This window comes from Manis javanica, chromosome 1 (assembly GCF_040802235.1).
Source record: "Manis javanica isolate MJ-LG chromosome 1, MJ_LKY, whole genome shotgun sequence".
NCBI lineage: Eukaryota > Metazoa > Chordata > Mammalia > Pholidota > Manidae > Manis > Manis javanica.
The window spans coordinates 142,599,722-142,621,245 of NC_133156.1; the positions used below are offsets into that span (position 1 = coordinate 142,599,722).

Below are 21,524 nucleotides of genomic sequence, written 5' to 3' on the forward strand. Positions count from 1 at the left end.
CTGTTAACCTTTGCCTGTTCCTTCCCTCTCCCATTACTCATGGCTCCCCTTCTCCAATGACAGCACTGACCTGGCTTTAACAGAATGTGTGTGTTAGTTGTTCTTCAGGAGTAGAGTGGTTATTGCAAAGACACCTCATTTCTCTTCCACCCCATCCTTCAGATAAATAGTACCCCTTTGTGGCATGTGGGGTCAAGTTTTTATCTGTGGTCTCGTCTCTGAGGTTGATTTTTTATTTCTCTGTTAAAAATTGGTTCCCTGTTCCAGCAATAGAATCTGTAGAGTTGGCCCTGTTAGCAATGTGTTCTAATTGATTAAGCTGATTGATTTCATAAACAAATATTCATTTGCATGATGGCACAGTCAATCCTATGTTTTAGAATGGGCTTCAATGTCTTGGAGTGTATTTCTTAAAACTAAACAACCAGCTTTTTAAAATAGCTCAGATGTGAAAAAGGAGGGTACAAGAAAAGAATGTACAATATCAAACATTTATTAACATTGTAGGAATAAACCTAGCTCTCTAAATAAACAATTTCCTTTTATAAAGTCTTCTTGTTGCTGTATTTTTATACCCAGAGAATCACTTGTGGAATCTATTTTAAAGAGGGAATTATGATAATAATAACAGCAATAACAAACGTAAAAAATAATACAGATGAATCATCAACTGCTATTTTGACATTTTGGATTGGACCCATCCAGTTATATTTTCTCTTGCTTGATAACTTAGCTAAATACTATACCTGTAAATCAGAGCATTGAAATAATGTATTAGAAAATAATGTGGACTTGAAAATTACCTGTTTAAACCAAAGTAAAAAATATAGGTATTAGTAAAGTCATGTGCCATTTTAAGTCATATTTTCATTATCTTCATAAACATGTAACTTCAGCTGATATACTTAAGATTATTATTGTTATTTTATATGTGTATATATATATGCACATGGTTATATATATACATTGTATACATATAAAATGCTTACATGTGTATGTATATATACTTACAAACCATTTATTAAAGTAAAGCTTTGCAAATCCTTTTAAGCGGGTATATGTGTAAAACCAGAATAATCATTTTTCAAATCATCCCACATAAACTCCTAAGAACATTTCACAAGTGAGTTAACCATATGTGAACAGTGTGGCAGGATTTCTCTCATGTTCTCTGCCTTCCTTTTGTTCAGAGAATTTGGATGGAGAGACCCGGAACTGCCAGAAGTGATTCAGATGTTGCAACATCAGTTTCCTTCAGTCCAGTCTAATGCTGCAGCCTATTTACAGCACCTCTGTTTTGGAGATAATAAAATTAAAGCCGAGGTAAGTGCTCCTTGGATTCTTAATGGCTGGTGTCAAATTCATCATCACGTAGATTTTTAGAGGAATGCTGAAAGGGAAAAGACATGGGGAAACTAAAGTTGTGTTTTCAGACTTTTAGATCCATATTTAGGACTGAAACAAAGAAAGCACTTCCCACTAATGATTGGCATGCCTGTGTATACATTCATCTTCTTTAATATTTGAATACAGAGGAATAGAGGACCAGAGATAGATATGTGCTAGTATGAACAGAGGCAAGGTTATGAAATGCTGCACTTCTGGTGTGATTTGCTTTCTTCCTCCCATTTCATTTTTTGGAGTTGTCTCTGCCTCTGAATCCTAAAGAAACACAAAGCATCTTATGTTGTCTTCTCAATTTACAAGATTACTATAGTCAACCTATAGCATCATCTGTTCTTCCTGGAAAACTCACTGATAATTTGGGAACTTGAAGCAATAAACCAGTTTTGTGTTATAACCAAGTATTTTGAACCATTTACAGAAGTGTCACTGGACATAATATGGATATATGTGTTCCATTAAGGAGATATTGTCTATGTCCATCATGCAAACAAATGTTAACATGCTTTGTGTTTTTGGAAAACTTTAAAGTGCATGCATTGTGATGTGTGATAGTTCTAGAAAATCAAAATGGTCAGCACAGCTAACTGCTGTTTTAAATGGGACAGGCATTTGCATATACACAACTGAGTAATCAAATTTTTAAAGAAGATTTCATAAGCTATAAAGAGTCATTTCCATAACATGTAAGCAATTTTGAGAGTGTCTAAATTAGCTTAAGAGTGGAAAGAATAAATGTGAAGATATAATTGCAATTTATTATAGCTTTTGCATGCTCGCATTGAGATGTATCTAGCCTAGCAGATTTTCGTCTTTTTCTCTGTCTTTCTTCCACTGAAACTCAAAGGGCTTGATCCATGCTCGTTCTTATGGGAAAACTCATTTTTCTCTGTGGCATGAATGTAAAGGAGTGGTTCTCAGGCAGGTGTGGTTTTTGCCTCTCAAGGGATAATTGGTAGAATATAGAGACATTCTGGTTGTCACAGTTGAAGAGGGTTGAGGTTGTGCCATTAGCATCTACTAGGTGGTAGTCAGGGATGCCGTAAAACCTCTTATAATGTACAGGGCAGCACCCACAGCAAAGAATTATCCAGTCTCAGTTTCTTTAGTGCCAATACTGAGAGAAAGAAAAATACTGTCCATGGAAGATAAATGTAAAAACATCCAAAAGTACTGTTATAATGAACTCAAAATAAAGATACGTGGCTTCTGCCCTGAGTGGAAACTCTTAATCATCCTCTGTCTTTAGTAGTAAACCAAATAGCTGCTCCAAGTAGACAGATTTCTGATTAGGGATCACATACCATCATGCTTTTCAAGATTACAACTTTGAGGGTTTCTCTAAAGGCCACAAAAGCATTTCATTCCTTTTGTGAGCATAAAGGTGTCCCAGGAGTGTTGTGGCACCCCCACAAAAGCAGATGGACTCAAAATTTGGTTCTGATGTCAAGTCTGATGATACTGCACATAGACCAAAAAGGAACAAAAAATTGGTTCACTTACATAATAAAGCTTATGGCAGGTGAGCAGTGTGGCTCCCAAGCAGGACTGAAAATGGCTGAGAGAGCAGGAAGGGAGGCCGGCTCGGTGTTTTATGGTGGTTACAGGTGGACTAGGGGAGTGTTCTTACATGCAGATAGGAGCTTATGTGGCTTGATGGGGTTGCCAAAGGAGGACGCATCCAGCTTTCTTACCAGCTTGCTCAGATGTGGGCAAAGGGGAAGAGGTAGGATGAGGCTTAAAAGCAGTTAGAAGCCAAACATCAAAAAACAGACTCTTGACTCTTCATTACAAAGACTCACGTGGTCAGGTAGTACAGACATCATGGCCTGGGGAGGTTTGAAGTCAGCTATCTAGCTCGTTCTCTCTACATGCTCCTTGGACTGACCTTAAAACCTCTCAATAACAGTGACCCCCAACACCTGCTATAGACTCAGGTGTGGCCACATAGAAGTCCCCCAGTGTCCAGTGGTAGGCAAGAGGTGGCACAACGAGGCAGTGATCAACACACACATTAGCGTCAGATAGATGCATCTTCTGACACTTTTCCTGCCCACCAGCTGTCTCCCAGAACAAGCTGATTGTCCTCTCAAGCCCTTATCTTTAAAATAGACGGCCTGATACCTCCTTTGTAGTCTTTGTAGGGCCTAAATGACATATATGCAAACTGCTTATTCATTCATTCATTCATTCATTCATATTCTTTTTGGCCAGGAACACAGTCAAGACTCTTAGGTTACTATTTCATCATGTGTTTATATGTATACATCTGTTTGTGTACATGTGCTTACTTTCTCATTTTGCCCTGGATTCCCTTGAAGTTGCCCATGTCACCTCTGACTGCTTGGAGATTCTTTGAAAGCCAGCACTTAGATTAGCAGTTCATATGATGGATTTCAGTCCACCCCTCCACCTCCTAAAGGCCCCAGACACTGCTAGGACCTCATGATGATGTTCCCCTGATACCTGGGAGGCTGGGATGAGAAGGAAGGAAAGAGTGATGTAGGACTCAGGGCACAGCCTGATGCCTAGTTGACAAAAGGAGATTAGAGTTAGTAAAAGTTAGCCAAAGGCACAGGGAAAGTGCAAAAGCTTCAATAAACCATAAAGCGAGCCCTCTGGAGTTTCCCTTTCTCTCCTTTAGCCTCACATGAAACACACACACACACATAAGCCCTGATAGGAATTGTGCAAAGTCCATTTTGTTCTCCCGACCTACCTCCAGGCCCAAACTGCTAGTAATGGTGCTCTCTTTGTGACGGATGGCTGCCTGTCATGTTTTCATATACAAGTATTGATTTTTGTAATTACCTGTTATTCAAATACTAATCCTGCAGGCACTAGCCTTTCCAAATTTACTCAGTCTTCTAGTCTTTCTATTGTATTTTATTGAATTGATTTAGCCCTCAGTCTACATTTCATTATTGGTATTGACTTAGCTCACACAATGGATAGACCACTGAGCAAAAAGCAGAATTAAATCTCCTATATGTGGAGGGTCATAAATCATGCCTTTCTCATCCCTTATTATAGTGCTTTGTACCATTTTCTATAATGAAGCCAAGAAACCCAGTTTTGTTCAAAATGATGCTGGATCTTTTAGGTACAAAGTTGAGAATTCATTTCCCTAACCAGCAGATGCAAGCCCTGTCCCTAATTTCTCCTCATGTCAAGTGAACATGGATTTGAGGGAGTCTCCTGGCAGGAGGGAACTGGGGGGAAAGGACTGGGCCTGGGCAGTTCAGCCGCCACCAGTGACAAAGGTGGAGTCTGCTGTCCACCAGGTGCCCTGACTCTGGGTGGAAAATTGAGGTTTAAATGCTTTGAAAACCAGCAAGTGTCCAAAAATTGGGACACAAACAAGAGTCAGAGCCAGACTGAGATAAAATCAGAAAAAAGAAACAGTTGAGGAAAAATTAAAGAGGGCTGGGGAAGGAGAATGGAAAAGAGAGGGTCAGGGCCATCACTGCAAACACGCCAAGTATGTGAAGCTCTTTTTCATAGATAATGACTGTCCTATGTGTAGGAGGGGCCTCCTGCTTTAATGGACAGAGATATGACTGGCTGGATGGGTGTCGGTGGTACTTCAACTGTGTCTGACATCTACACTGTCTCCTAAATTTTTGGAAATGTAGCAATACTTTGAGCTTTAGATAATCTCGAGAGTAATCAGACATGAAAACTTTCTCGTGTGCATGTACTACAAGCCTCTTTTGGGAGGTGCTTCAAAGCTGACGATTTTTTTAGTATTTGTCATAAATCCTTTCTTCATTCTATTTGGGAACTACTCCTCAGTTGAGAATATTAAGGGCATCCTATTGATTTGGGGAGTGCCTCTCGTGGGTTATAATGATTCGAGTTTTCTTGCTCTCCCTCCTGTATTTCCCCCTATTTCTTCTCATGCATACATTAGAGTGGGCATGCAGGTGGACACCCCACCGTCCTACCTGGGTAATCATACACAAAATGGATCACATATATGCATGTATTTGCTATATGGTGGCATTCAAGGTACTATGTGTCCCAGACGTAAAACAGTATTTACACATTTTCAAGCAACAAAATAAGCATTCTTATTAAATTATTTTTAATATTTTAATTTATTTTATTATAAATTAACAAGTTAAATTTAATAGAATTTTAATTTAATAAAAATTTAAGTTGTAAATTGTAAAAAACATGTAAAATACATTTTCTTTTAAACATAGCAACATGCACTTAAACAACATACCTTAAAAAAAAAACTCAAAATTTTATGTTATGTAGAGAAGGACTGACTCATGTCACTTCTCTATGGTGGGAATGGCCAGGGACCACCACTGATGGAGATTTAATTTAGGGTTTTGACCTGGTCATCTCTTGTTATATAAAGAATTAGCTTCAGCTATCAAATATGCAAATATTAAAAAACTGAAGTGTTTGAAGTTCTCATAAAATAAGAGTAAACTTACACAATTTGAAGATGAGCACTATTGCTCTGGGAAACCAGTACTGATTTTATTTTCCTAACTCCCAGCAAACCTCTTCCCAATTGCCTTTTTCTCATCTGAACTCCAGTGAAGCATTTCTGTTTCTTTTTAAAGAAATGGTATTTTCAGTTCTCATGGAAAAAAAGAGCTTATCAACAGCCTGCTTTGTGTCAGGAGGGGAATCAAATATTAGTAATATATGGAGCCTACCTTTAAGGAATGCACAACCTACTGGACAGACAACATGTAAACAGGATGGTATAATGCCATGTGTTAAGGACAATGAGAAAGCAAATCCCCAACAAGTAAGAGTGCTTACAAAATGCTTAAAACCCAGCCTGTGGAGTCAGAAAGCTGTCTGCCTCCCACAGTGATGACTACAGTGAATTTTAAATTAGAAATTGCCAGAAAAACACAGCCTAAGCCATACCCACTCAGAATTCATGGAAGAGGGCTCAGATTTAAGGCTATCAGTCCCTTGCAGTTTGTGTGTGTGTGTGTGTGTGTGTGTGTGTGTGTGTGTATGTGTTATGTGTATCTGTATAGACTCAATATGTCTATCATTTATGCCTATTTTTTCTGAAGTGGCACTATCTTTCTTTAGTGATATTAGCTAGAACATATAAATTGATTTCTGTGTATAAAATACATATATATATCTTCCCCTATAATTTTTATTTTATTCAGACTGACTTAGAATATTCCATATGTATAAAAAAAAATTCAGCCTTGTTCCTGTCTACTACACTTAAAATGCTTCATAATTTCTATTTTATTCTTGGTTCTTTCTACCTCATATAGTTCAAGAGAGGTGTTATCCATCTTTTCAGTTGATTACCTTTGATTCATTTCTTCTCTTCTTCATCATAAATTGTTCCACATTTTTTAAAAAGAGCCTAGATCAGTTGCTAGATGTCAACAGACAGTATTCTATCAGAGTACAAGCTTTGAAGCCAGTCTATCCCCTTCAAACTCTGGCTGTTCTACTACTTTCCAGCTCTGGGATCTTGTACAAGGGTCTTTCCTTCTCTGAGCCTCAGTCTCCCTGATGATAAAATGGCCTAGGGAATCTATATCACTGCAGAGAAAGCACACATAGAGTGTCAGCCAGAGTCAGTAGTTAAGAAATGTGGGTTATTTATTGTTAGTATATGTAAAAAATATGAATTAAGGAAATCTCTTCCTAGGTTAAATGTAAGACCAGTCTCATGGTGTTACAGACAGAATGTTTGTACGTCTTCTGCTTCACTTGTACTTTTCATCATTCACATTTTGAAATCTACTCCTGTCACCTAAAGGAATTGGAAGCCTGCATTGTGCTTGGCTCTAGGCTGAGCCACTGTTTAAATAAGTAGGTTTAACCACTACCCTTTAGGAAGTTAGAATCAAAGAGCCATTCGTGCATGCCAATGTAAAACAACACAGAAACAACTCCGAAATGCTTACTACACTGATATTCTGGAAAAGTGGAACTAGTACATGTATTCATTCAACAGAAACTCATTGATCAGCTAAACAGTTCAGGCCCTGATGACACCACAGTGAACAACTAGGCTTAGATGAGCAAGGCGAGGCAAGAGTGAACACAGACATAAATCCACCCCATGACAGCTGGTGATACTGGCCGTGAAGAAAACACAGCACAGTGATGAGGCAGACAGCCATGGGGTGGGTTGTGGGGCAGGGTGGGATCAACTGCTACTTTATATAAGGTGGTCCGGAAAGCCAACTCTGAGAAAGAGCATCTGAGCAATACACGAAGGCAGTGTGAGAAGAACCGTAGAGTTAGTTCTCTGATGAGGAAGTTCCCTTACACACAGCAGACAAGCCCCAGCAGAGGTGGGCTTATTTGAGTTCCAGGGGTGCATTAGCTTCAGAGGGCTGCTATAACAAAGTACCACAAACAGGCTGCCTTAAACCAAAGAAATGTATTCTCCCATAATTCTAGAGGCCAGAAGTCTTAAGATCAAGGTATCAGCATGTCCAGACCCTCTCTGAGACTCTGGGTAGAATGCTTCCATGCCTCTTCCTAGCTTCTGGTGGTGGCCATCAATCCTTGGTGTTCTCGGCTTATGGACGCATCTCTCCAGTCTCTGCCTCTGACATCACATGGCCTTCTCCTTTGCATATGAATCTGCATCTCTTCTCTTTCTAATGTCAGCACTCATACTGGATTAGAACCAGTCCTAATGATCTCATCTTCACTTAACCTATTTCCAAATAAGTCACATTCATAGGTACATGGGTTCAGATTTCCACCTATCTTTTGGGAATACACAATTCAGCCCATAGCAAGGAGTGTGGCTGGAGCCTAGCAAGTGAGAGGGAGGTGGGTAGAAGATGAGATCAGGAGTAGGGGTCCAGGGGTGGGTCCTGGAGGTCTTAAAGGCCAAACACCTGATCATCAAAGAAGGGAAACCTGGGGCCTGTTTTCTGTCAGGACCTGTTGGGAGCAGCACATTTCAAGAAAGAATGCTTAGAGAGATCTTGGTATCCACTAAATAGTCATAATAGAGGGTGTCTGATAAATTAAAGAAGTTGGTAGAAGCCCTGCAGGAGAAGGTGGGTGGGTAAATGAAGTGGGGCATGCTTCCAAGGAGCCAAGACAGGAAGGGGGTAGCCTCGGGTGGCCTCTCCTAGGGACTGAGAAAGTGCAGTAAAAGCAAAGAGCCTCATTAGGTCTGAAGGAAATGTGGGTAGTTTCTGGGAGGACATGGAGGCATTGGAAGGACTGTGCTGTAAAGGAGAAGACTTAGAGAGGAGAGAATCTCAGTAAGTGGGAGGGTGGGAGGGCTTTGACCATGAACCTTCTGGAGCAAGCGTGGAGAAGTGTCTGGGAGCCAGGAGGCAGATAAGGGAGCCTGAGGAGGCTCTCTGTGAGGCTGCTGAGTAGGGAAGTAGCGGCGTCTGTTCAGGCAGCCTGTGGGTGACAGGTGCATGACAGGTGACAGGTCTGCACAAAGAAAAAGAGGGAGGCAGTAACCTTGACACCCGGAGCTGTAAGAGCTGTTTTCAAAGTGGTATCTCAGTAGAGTTAAATACTTTCCCAGCAGAGGGAGGAAGAGCATGGAGTGTGTAAGGGAAGGGGTGCTGGTGGAAGCAGGGGGACTGGTGCCGGGTCTTGGGGAGAAGTTAAGGCTTCTCGGGGACTACAACCCTTACGAACACAGGAAAGCTGTGTTATGTGATCCTGACCAAGCAGCAGCGCAGCAGGAAGACAGCACTGAGTGAACACAGAAGGCCCAGTATGTATTTTTTTAATTTTTGTGAAGGCCTGGGTCTTCACTCATGAAAGGTGATGGAAACAGAATGAAGAGTCATCGCACCAGTGCTTCCAGTGGTTGGGCCATGAGTCAGCCTCAGTGCAGGGACTGATGAGTAGGCAGTGTCACTAATAGGCCTGGACAGAATTACAACTTCTGAGGGCCACTGTGATCCCCCTGGGGTGTATGTCAGCTTGGTGACTGCACTCCGTGCTGTGGGGTAAGTCAGAATTGCTGCCTTTTGGAATATGGAGGAAGCAGCAGAGACAGAGGCACTAGAGACACTGAATGGTGGTGGTTTCACAGCAAGGCTGTCCGGGCTTGGTGATGCTGTCACTCCTGCCATGTGCATTCTCTCACATTTGGCCCTTATGCCTCAGTTCCCTGCTGTCACCACTCCAGCCCCCGTTAGCTCTTCTCTCGCCTCCTAAACCAGGGCCTTGGCACGGCATCCATTAGCCATGGCATCCAGAGGCTGGTCCTGGCCTCGGTGGCTTTCTCCAAGTGCTAAGGAGACCAAGGGCTCCTCTGGCGAAGACCTGTCCTCCCAGTATCCGTGGGTGGCCAGACATCTGTGTGACATACCAAATAAGTGCCTCCTCATGGCCTTTGTGGGCACTGCACAGACACGTCAGCAGACGTAGCCCCGCTCTCAGGAAGTAGGTTGATCCTTTCCAGAAGCGAGCTCACAGAGGACCCAGTTCGTGACCAAAGACTCTAGTGTCCCTGCAGGCCACACAGCGCCCTGCTGGTGTAATGGCCTCTCCCACAGGGAAGCTTAACAGGAGCCCTGGGAACGAGATGGGACCCACGCTGGGGGACACGATGCTGGACATCAGGGTCGGAACAAGCTTGTCCTTGGTGGGTGGCAGTGAAAAAGGAAGACCGGCATCTCTGCCTGAGACTGGCTGTCAGCTCGGCTGCTGAGCCCTGGCTTGTCCCCAGAGCCCAGGGGAGAGAGAGCGGAGAGGGGCAGTGAGGGCTAATGAGCAAGGACCACATCCCCTCCAGCTCCAGATCCTTTAGAGGAAGATGGACCATGGCTGGAGGGAAGAGATGGTGGCAGGGATTTAGACGTGCCTGTAGGATGGGGAGGCCACCCACTTGGGGCAGCAAAGAGCTGTAGCCGTGGGGCTGCACCCGCCCTGGGGCGGTGGGCCTCACTGGCAGAGCCCAACAGTCAGAGACAAATCTGCGTTTGTGAGGATGCCTCTCTGTTCCCTCCCACCCCCAGCAGCAGAAAGAAAAAGGAGGAGGGAGGAAGATGAGGAGGATGGCCACGGGCTCCTGGTAAGTGGGGTATTAGGATGGGAGGGGCCAGGACTGAAGCCATAAAATGGGCAGGCTCATTCTTTCCAACTGGAAGGAGACCTTTTCAGTCCCCCAAAGGGAAGGAAAGCTAAGGAGTCAGACTGATGATGTGCTAACATGTAGCCAGCGTGCAGTGAGAATCCCGATCAAAACCACCAGTCACGGGAGGTTCTCTTTGGGAGACGGTGACGAGGCAGAGAGCATTCTGGGAAACTCAGTCATGACTTCGGAACAGTGAGGCAGCAGGTCATTTTCTAACCTCGTTGAAGTTTCTTTGCTGGGTTTGCTGAAATTCACTTGGAGTTACTCTAACTTTGTTTCTTCTCTGGGCCTTGCTCTCCTTGTATTTTAGGGTGTTACCTTTGTATCTTCCCACCCCTTAAAATGGTTTATTTTCTTTCCAATAATTAACAAAAGAAGCAAATGACCTATCTAAATGTCCATCCATCCATCCACGTTTGTATCACAGGTTGAGGACCCAATTTAACTTAGTGATTTCTCACCAGGCTTTTCTTTTCTTGGCCCATTTCTGAAGAGCTCCTCTGTCATATTTTAGAAAAGGAGACCTCACCAGAAGAGCTGATCCCTCCTTTAGGGGCAAAATCCCACTTTATATCCAGCCTGGACTTAAGCTGCTGCTGACAGTCACTCCTCTTCTTTAGCCTTTAGGAGAGACGGCAGGAAAACCCTGGCCTCTCACTAGCACTTTGCTTCTTTCCGCTGTTAGGGGGTGGTTGTCTATCTTCCTCAGTTCTTGTCCCCACAACAAAGCAATTGAAGGGAAGAGACACAGCAGTGAAGCAGAGTAAAAGTTTTATTATAAGTTACTCACTGAAAGAGAGAGAAGAAGCAGGTGACCTCAGAAAGGAGGCGTGCTGAAAGATTGGGGGTTCCCCCTTTTAAGGATTTTTTACAGGAATGTGTCAAAGGGCTGGGGGTGTAGACTTGTTAAGTGGTCTCAAGATGTTTATCTTTGATGAGAAACATTATGTCACTTCTATTAACAGTCCTCTAGGTAATTCTGCAAAATCAAACTTAACACAAGAAATTTACTGATCCAGTTCCCCAGGATAACAGCTTCCCTCTGGGGACATATCGAGCAAGACCCCTTGCCCTCCCCCAGATGGGCTGAGTTATTGTCTGTTTGCTAAAGAATATGTTAAGAATCTTACTTTTAAAATGCAATCTTAGCTTTAAGGTGGAATCTTTCCTGTTTTTACTATGCTGTTTATATCTGGACTTGTTTGGAAAATCAGTCATGGTGCTCATCTCCTGCCCAGGTTGTAAATTACTTGATTAGCGGCTGGAGGAGGAAAAAACAAGGTATGGGTTAAGTTAAAGAATAAGCCTTTTAGCAGACTAAAGTAAATCTTACAATGGCTGGTCTAATTGACTCAAAGAGGGCATGGGCTAGGTGCTCCAGTACTCTCTTTATGTGGGGAATATCTGGATATTCCAAGTTACTCCTGGCCTTGGGAGCTCCAACTGATTAACTCATTAACTCTGTGAGTCTTCTCTGGCTCTCTAGTTTTAACTCTTTGATTCCCTTTTAGTGGCCTTACTCTCTCTCCACCGTTCATATCTATTCTTCGGCCTAACACCACGGCCGGTTCACCACCACTAGGCCTGTTTCCGAGTGAGAAATACATAAACTGTTGAACCAAGGAAGAGACGGTGTGTTCATCTGTCATCCTTTTGATTTTCCCCTTTCAGTCTCCAGGTTTTCCTGCCCTCAGACTAGAAAGAACGTTTTATCAGAACATGGGTAGAAACAACACAAGAAGCTCCACATCGTATTCTGTCCGTACACAGATAGTAACACACACTTCTTTCTGCCTTTCGTTCATGGTGCCATTGAGTTCTGGGATTTCCTGTATGTCCACGATCTCTGCTTCATGAATCCACTGCAAGTAAATGATCTTGTGCCCACTCTTGTGGAGCCTCAGACCACTTTTCCAACTTCACCAAGGTTATTGTTCTGTTCTAAATCCAGAGTTGCTGATCTTTTCCACCTGACGGCCCCTGTGAAGATGCTAATGACCCTGCTCTCTGCATGCTTGTACCATCTCGGGAAACATTTCACACTTCTGGAGCCAGCTACCATGGAGGACAAGAGCCTCCTGGTTTGCATGAGAGCTTCAATTGACTTAGTTTAAGTGTATGCAAATTTCTAACTCTGCCACATTTCAGTCCCTCAAAATCACTCTTACTGGAAGAAATGTGTCCTTATACCCAAACTATCCCATAGATGTTTTGTCGTCTCTCTTCTCTGTGAGGTGCACTTCATTATCACAAATGCTTTTTAAATGTTTCAAGAAAAGCTGCAGGTGATCATTATGATGACTATTTACATCGGTAGCTCCAGTGGACTTTTTAACCAAACCTCTAATATAAGTGAAAAAAGAATCTATTTTGTTCAGAGCTCTTTAAAATCCAAATTGCTCTTCTGCATTTAAAATCCTGCTTAATTAGTTTGCCTCCTGAATAAAAAGTAAAACACTGAATAAGCATTAACTCTTTTGTCATTTGTATTTGATTTTATATATGGCAAGATCTCTGCATTTCCTTTCAGTCTGTCTGGACTGATTTCAGTTCCCAAAGATTGTTTGAAAGGAAGAACCTTATGATTGAAAATGTAACAGTGGCATATAGGAGACCAGATGCCAGGAAAGCTCACAAAAGCTTCTTTAACCCAAAGCTTTCCTGAACTGTAGCAGTGGGTGAATAATACTATACATAATGTCCAGTATGTGGTGGTCACGTGGAAAGGCAAAAAGTGTTCCAGTCCATTCTGGGAAGTCCTCCCCGGCACTGTTCTGCTGAGAAGGCAGTGTGCCCCCCACATTCTCTGTGAGTTTAGGGTGGAAACACACAGTAATGGAGCCTCTTCTCTGGGGCAGGAGCTCAGGGGAAACAGAGACAGATGAAAGGGAACAGGGAGACAATGACAGTGCCAGCTAGGGGAGGGATGGGTGAGCTTGATTCTCCATGCGTGAACTGAATGGAGGGGTCTGGGGATAATGTCAGAGACTGAATTGTAGGAGGCTGAAAAATAAAAAGATGTGAGGAGTGAAAGCCCCAACTGCATTACCCTTAGATCCCAGTGGAACCCCCCTGACACTCCCCTGACTCCCGATAGACCTTCATTCCATTCTACTGTAACTACTGTCTTCTCAGTTGGCACCACCTGTGTGAAGCTTCTAAGCCAGCTTCTCTCTTCCCTGGTCCACTAGAGAAGAGGGCTATCTGCCCAGCTGTCCCCTATTCTTTTATATATAATGAAAATACACTCCGAATTTGATGTCTTACATAGATGTTTACTGGCTTTCACAGATGATGGAGAAGCCTACCAGGAATAAAGTGCTTCCCTCACAAACATCACCCCTCTGTTTTTCTCTTACATCTTGAAGACACAAGTAAGGCCACCTATGAGTGGTGACACAGCAGCTTGTACCTCTGATCAGAAAGCTTGCCTCAGAGTTCTCATTTCAAGAGGAGACTGTTTGGGGACTCTTGGGGAGCAGGGTGGAACGGGGAAAGTGGGGTGAGAACTGGGACCCCTACTTGCAGGCTGGAATAACCCTGCCCTATTCTAAGAGTTGCTGAAATCAAATGACAGGAGAAAGAACTCCGTACCAACAGAGCCTCTGAAATTTCATCAATTTTTTAGCAAAGGATGTATCTGAATTCTTAGTTTACTGGCTATTTCCTCTTTCTGCTGATAAAGATACTCCAAAGTCATCCCTCTCTCCACTGTGTAAACATCCAGTATTTCCAGGGCCACCTCGACGGTGTCTCTGCAGAAACATGCCCATCAGCTGTGGCATGGATTGAACCATTGCCTGCCTTCCTTGCTGCTGATGGCTGCATGGAAAGTGGGCCGGGTCCCCAGGGGGCCGGGGTGCTGACCACCAGCGAGCCACCCTTAGCCGGTACCATTATCCCAACTGCTCCCTCCCGCTGGGCCTGCCGAGCCCATCTGATACTTTCCGTCACTGCATTCCAACAATCTGCCACCCTGCCTGACACCCTTGCCCCTTCTAATGGACACCACCATCTCCTTGAAACAACTCTCAGACCTACCATGCATGTGATGGATCTTTAAAGCCTAAAAATGTCCAAAGTGGTGAAAATAACTCCATACCACTCCTAATTTAGCTTTTCTGTTTTTCCTATGGATCAAAACAACAACAAAATAAAACAGATACCACCCATTTCCATTATAGCCACCACATTTGTATGATCCATATACATAAACTCCAAAGGAGACTAACAGAGCCAAGAGCTAAAAACCATGTTCTACACAGAATTATGCCTCTTTCTAACCATTGAGGCTTTGTCACTGTATCTAGTTGCCCAACTGTATATTCTCAGTTCTCCTGCAGACAACTTCCTGGACTCTAGCCCCAGGCTTGTTTGGCATGCCCATTAGATCTAAGGAACCACAGTTGCACCATCTGGGCTCAGACCTCTTGCCATGTACTTTAACTGGCAGAGAAGTTGAGCTGCACAAAGTGGAAGACCGTGTCTCATCACTAGAGGGTGGTGATTGTTCCTGGGCCCCCCAGCCTCTTGGTTTCCCGTGGGAATGCACAGCATTGCTAATGTCAACTGTGCAGATAGGTGTCTGAAGTGGAACTGATACACAGACTCCAGACTGTGCCTGTTAAAATGGTTTGGGTTAAGCATATGGAAACTGAATGAGATGGAGATGATTCTGTAATACCATCTTGGTGGCCAGATGATTCTTAGTATGCAACTGTACAATTTTACATCTGTAAAAGGAAGGAACTATTTCAGTGGAAATATGTCCATTATTCCCTTTATTCTGAGTGATTTACAGTGTTATATTGTGTAGAAATTATAATCCAAAGAGAAAAATCCATTGGTATTTCCAAACAAGCAGAGTTATCTGTGGCTTTTAACAAGGAAATAAAATCTGACATATAAAAATATGAAAACTGACCTTGAAGGCATGTCAATATCTATGCTGCAGACAGGTGGGGCAGAGACGTGACAGGTGAACTTGCCTCGTGATAGAATGTTCTCCTCAAAGACGAACTGGTCTTAATTTAGTAAGTTCGCCTCATCCATCACTAGTAGGCATATCCAAGGGCATGTGCACAGCAGGGCTCTAGGGACTCGGGAGCAGAAGACCTGGGCAATTTTTCCAATAAATATAGGCAAGGATTCAGGTAAAAATTATTACCAGGGATACTGAGACAGAACAACCCAAAAAGCAGGTAATCTCCAATGATGTTAGTGATGCCAAGGTTTAAATAGAGTAAAAGTGAATCACAGGTTTGTTGCTAACCCCCGCAGTGCTTTGGATTCCATCCCAAGGCTACACCCCTCTGGTCTGAGTAAAAACTATGGTGTGTGAGGCTCACCCCTAAGGGTAAGACTATCTGAGTCACCTCCAACCCCATCATTGCTCCTGAAGGGCGGTGGTACCAGGAGCTGCAGCCAACTCGGAGTGATCTGTAACCATGTGCCAAATCAAATCGGACCGAATATATTTTTGACTCAAACTATGGATGGCATGGTGATTTGCAAAGCCTTCTCTGAGAGGATCCCCATTTTTGTTCATTTTATCAGTTGAAGATGTCCAAGAGGAAGTTAGGGCACTTTTACCCAATTTGTCATAAAAGGGGTTTGTGGGTTCTGTGGCTCAGCTGGTGCAAACAGTCATGAGAAATGAGGAATCACAGGTCATAGAAAACACGGGCACAGCCTCGGACAGATTAGATTAGGGACGGGTTCATATGTTCATTCAAGAAATGGAGGAACAGTTGGTCAGAGAACACTGACTGTAGGGTATATTCATTTCCTCTTGCTTCTGTAACAAATTATAAACTTAGTGACTTACTACAACACAAATTTATAATCTTATACTTCTGAAGGACAGAAATCTGAAATCAGTTTCACGGGAATGAAGTCAGGGTGTCAGCAAGGCTGTGCTTCAGGGGAGAAATGGCCCCTTGCCTTCTCCCGCTTCTAGAAGCGCCATATGCCTGGCTCATGACCTCTTCCCCCACCTTCCAGTTCATCATCATTCCCACCTCTGCGTCCATCATCCCATTCCTTTCTCTGACTCAGACCCACCTGCCTCCCTCCTATAAGGACCCTGATGGTTACACTGAGCTCACCCAAATAGTCCACAATACCCATGCACATCAAGTTCCTTACATCAATTACAGCAACTAAGGCCCTTTTATGTAAGGTAACATATTTGCAGGTTTCAGGGATTTGAATGTGGACAACTTTGGGGGTGGGGAGTAATTATTCAGCCTACCACAAGTCCTTGCCCACTGATATGAAAAACTTAAGTATCTTGGAAAAAAAAACAAAATCACAGTTTGATGTTCTTCCCTCCCCTACAAGGTTTCAGAACATTTCAGGTATTAATGCTTTACTTCACTGATTCCAAAGAGACCCTGATGGAGGCTTAGAAGGTTAAGAGACACAGTGATCTTGTGAAAAGATTTGATTCAACTCATGTAATGGTGAAAGGAGCAGACCCAGGTGGAAAGACTGTAGTGTGACGTCGGGCAGGGGGGAAGCAGCCAGGTGGCCCCACTGCATATGGGGGATCGGGAGCCAGGCTGCTCTTGCCACAGTCCCAGCAGGAGAGCTGAGGGCACATGCTGAGGTTTACTTTATTGGCAAGAGGATGAACAAACATATTTTCAGGCTTAATAAACGTAATGTTCCTGGCTATTGTACTAAAGAATTGGAGGTTGTTTTGGAGAGAGAATGGTAGGGTAGGTGTTCAAAAACAAAAAGTAATTTTTCATAGGCACTGGCCCAGACACCCCGCATGTTCAGACCACAGTGAGTTTACACTGCCATAATACATGAGGGGAACAGGTGTGGTGAAGTGTAAGCCAGTTGTGATTGTGTAAACTGAGAGCGCCTCAGCCAGCCAAGATCCAGTAGTATCAAAACTAAAACCAAATAGATTCCCTGGGATGGTGCTGGCAATTTCTGTAGTAACAGTGGAGGCAGTGGAGAGTAACAAGCTCACAACACCTCCTCATACAAAAGACTTACGTGAACAAGCAGCCAGCTTTTTTAGGTTGACTTTATAGATTATCAGGATCTAAATAGAGTGGTTTTCTCTTTGGCTCTGACAATATCCAATATAGTTAAAGCTAATAAGGAAGTTTGATAGACACCAGGGATTTCATTGCTGTCATTGATTTGGAAAACTCCTTTTTTTCCAAGCCCAATTTCTTAGAAAAAGCCAATCTTGATTTGCCTCTACCCCCGAGACCATACAATCTATTTTAACAGTTTCACAGAAGGATACATTAATTGCCCTATCCAAGGCCAAAATTCCTGCAAAGGGACTCAGATTTACTGATGACAAATGGCACTCTGATCCACAACTTTGACGATTAATGATTATTTGGCTTACAAAAGAGCAGCTGACAGAACTGGTACTAGTGTGACTCATGACAAGGTGAGGCTGGCTTATAAACTTTGCCGAATTATGAGGGGTAACCCAGCAAGGAGAATCTGAAGAATCAGAACTATTTCTCAACTGATGAAAAATATTCCCCTGATGTCTTCCTGAAATGAATAAGAAACATAATACTTGGTAGAATTCCTTGGTTTCTGGAGCGATCATATTTTGTATTGGGGAATATTATTAAGTCTCAGTAGGAAAAAAAAAAGAAGACAGGAAAAGGAAAAGAAAGAAAGTCACTTCTGAAGATGGTCCCAAACAAAAAGCTCTGAAGGTCTTCCACAGATAAGAGGGTAATTGTGGATGCCCAAGATCCTCGAGCTGCTTTACCCAAACCGGAACATACACCCAAAGAGACGGAGTTCACGGCCAAAGCCAGTGGGGCAGAGGAGGACAGCCCTGTGGTTTTGAACATCCTGACTTCCGCAGTCCGCCGTTCAGTACTTTCTGAAAGGCAATCAGTGGCTTGCTACTGGGGACTCGTACAGATTGCTTGTATCCCTCAGGGACATTTAAGGCCAGAAATTGCTGTTAGACATTGCAGAATATCATAAAACACTGACATAAGAAAGACTCGGCTCCAAATCTCTCTGATGAACTGTAAGGGTTTGCTGAAGGACACTCTAAGTTTGGTCACCCAGAGGCATCCACTAGATGCATACATGGGGTGCCTCTGAACCTGAGTGTCCCCTCTTTATCTCTCCTGATGCTCCATCCTCTTCTATAGAGCAATCATAGACTCAACCTGTGGACTTGCAGACAAGGGCACTAAACTGATGGGAAAAGAACACTTGTGGGAAGCTGCCTCCTTCCAACCCAGTTTATAGAAAAGTTCATGTTAGCAGACAAAACCACAACTAAAACACCAGAGCATACCTTCCCAGTTGGCCGTGTTGCATTATTTTGAATGATCATTTGAAAATATTTACTAGAGTCTTCATAACTCATATAAACAGGGTCAGCCATCCAGTGTGCAGCCTGCCACATTAGGATGCCTTTTTCTGTCTTCATTATATAAAAAGAGAATCATGTAATGCTGACTGGTGGGCAGTGGTCAGTTGGTTAGCCATTGAGTCAAAAAAATGGGCAATTGGTACTTCTCTGTGCAGAGCAGATATTGAGAAGAGATTGCTGTGATTTTACCAGATTTAAATTTGGCCAGGTGATGTAGATGTACCTTAGCCAGCAGCCAAAGAACAAGCCCTGGTGGTTAGAGCAGCAGTTGTCTGTGATCCTGACTATGGAGAGAGCAATTTAAGCATTGAAAGTGAGTAGGCACAGCAGCCCTCTGCTGTCCACAGGTGGGCTGGTAAAAGCAGCTGTCTTGCTACCCAGTCAAGGCTGGAGGGTTGCTCATGAACACATAACCTGACAGTAAATCTACTGAGTCTACTACTTACATATGAGCTTCCTATTGCTGCTGGAACAAATAACTATGAACTTAGTGGCTAATACAACTTAAATTTATTATAGCTCTGGAGCTCAGTGGTCCAAATTGGTCTCACTGGGCTAAAATCTGGAACATTGTTCCTTTCTGGAGGCTCTCTGGGAGGATCATTTTCTTGCCTTTTCTAGTTTCTAGAGGTTTGTTTTTCCTTGGTTATGGCCCCTTGAAAGCCAGTGATATCTGGGCAAGTATTTCTCACACTGCCATCTTTCTGATTCTGACTTTTTGATCTCCCTTTTCTACTTTTAAAAGAACTTCAGATGATGACTGTGGGCCCACCCAGATAACCCAGGATAAACTCTATTTCAGGATCAGCTGATTAGGATCCTTAATTCCATTTGCAACCTGAATTCCCTCCTACCAGATAACATACATAGTCACAGGTTTCAAGGAGCAGGACGTGGGCATCATTGGGGTGGGTGGAGGCATGAGTCAGTTTATATAACCTTTGGATCAAGGAAAATTCTCTCTCTGCTCTTAGGAACCCTGGGAAGCTGCTCCTCTAACTGAAGGATGCCACCTTCCCTCCTGCACTGTGGAGCAGTCTGCTCACAGCCGAGGTTCTGGGTTCCCCCCATCAGCAGAGCGGTGTCCCCTTGGCCAGTGGGTGGGCTCTCTTCTACCATTCCATTCCATCTGATGACCACATGGTCTCAGAAGCAAGCGCATTGATCACATGTTGGGCATGTGCCAGATTTCATTATGAAAATTCCCTTTCAGAATTCTCAAAGTAAATCACAATTTCCTTAATTTTGTCATTCCAATTTGCCATTGCCCCACATTAATAAATACCTCACAGTTTTTCATATCATCCCTCAGTTTCAAAGCTAATATTTTCCCCCTTTTTGCTAGTCTACTAGGATTTAGATTTAATTTTTCTGTAATAAACACCCTAGAAGATGAATCAATAGATGATGATTTATTTTGCAATTTAGATTTTTCCATTTTAGTGTCTTAAACCCCGAAGTGATAGTTGCAGAATGCAAAGATTTTGAATTATGAATAATCTTCCTTATTGTTCTGACTTTAATCTGCCTCTTTACCATTTAGCCCAAGTTCATCTAATGAAAATTGGATATTCAACTGTGGGCCTGAGTGCTACACTCTTTCACATGTTTTTATATAATTTTTGCAGTAAGGAAAATAAGCTATCTGCATATCTATAAATAGCTAATATATTCAGCATTGGCTCCTATAAACAAGATGCAGGTGTATGTAGTTCAGAAGCATTTTGTACATAGTGTTGGCTTTTACTTGTAGGAAAAATTACTGTCACTTTATGAAATAAAAAGAAAAACATTTCTTGAATGCACATAATGTTTGGTGGACTGGTGTCCTTGTGTTCATGATTGTATAATATTCTATAGTTCTAAGGTCTCTTCTTAGGCACCAGAAGTCTTTGTTCTTAAACACTAATTTGCTTGGCATATGACATTTCTCTTGAAGAATAGGCTTTATTCCAAAATTTCAAAGTACATGATCAAAGCTGCATTTTGCCCAAAAATAATATGAAGCACCTGCTATGTGCCAGGTTCTCCTCTTGGCCCTGGAGATTCAGCATTGAGCAAATAAGACAAATTCTCCGCTCACGCAGAGCTTACACCCTTTAGGATAGGCATGGGACAGAAAAATCAACAAATAAGAACACAAAATAGGTCAGGTGCTAAATGGGTGCAAAGGAGGAATTCAGAGAGACCCACAGTGGAGGAGAAGAGATGCGGGGTGAACATGCTCTTTTTGGTGGTTAACAGTTGAGTTGGCACATGAGTGACAGAGAGGAAGCCCCTCTGTGGAGCCTGGGAGAGCATGTCTGGCTGCACATGAACTTGCAGAAGCCCAGAGGAACTGGAACCAAAAGGTAATGGAGAATAATGAGCAATGGAGACCAAAGGAAGACAGGGCAGAACACATAGGACCAAAGGCCAAGGTTAATGATCTTCTGGGTGTGACGGGGATCATTAGGGGATTTTAAGCAGTAGTCACATGATCTGATTATGCATGTTTAAAAAAAAAGGATTCTGATACTGTGTGTGCAGAATTTTAAAAACAAAACAAAATTCTTCGCTAAGTCCCTGCTTTGTTGTTAGCCTGGCTATTAAAAAGAGTACAACCATCACCTTCCTTCTAGTCTGGAAAAAAGTATTATGCAGTAGCCTAGG

At 42.8% G+C, this 21,524-nt stretch overlaps 1 protein-coding gene across 6 annotated transcripts in view; it reads left to right on the forward strand.

The window, feature by feature from the left end:
- CTNND2 (catenin delta 2) overlaps window positions 1–21,524 on the forward strand; it is a 925,492-nt gene that overhangs the window by 676,182 nt on the left and 227,786 nt on the right. For all 6 annotated transcript variants that reach the window (XM_073237801.1, XM_073237811.1, XM_073237821.1 and 3 more), the window contains one exon: window positions 1,191–1,323. In XM_073237801.1, coding sequence (XP_073093902.1) covers window positions 1,191–1,323 — 133 coding nt within the window. The remainder of the gene's footprint in view (window positions 1–1,190; window positions 1,324–21,524) is intronic.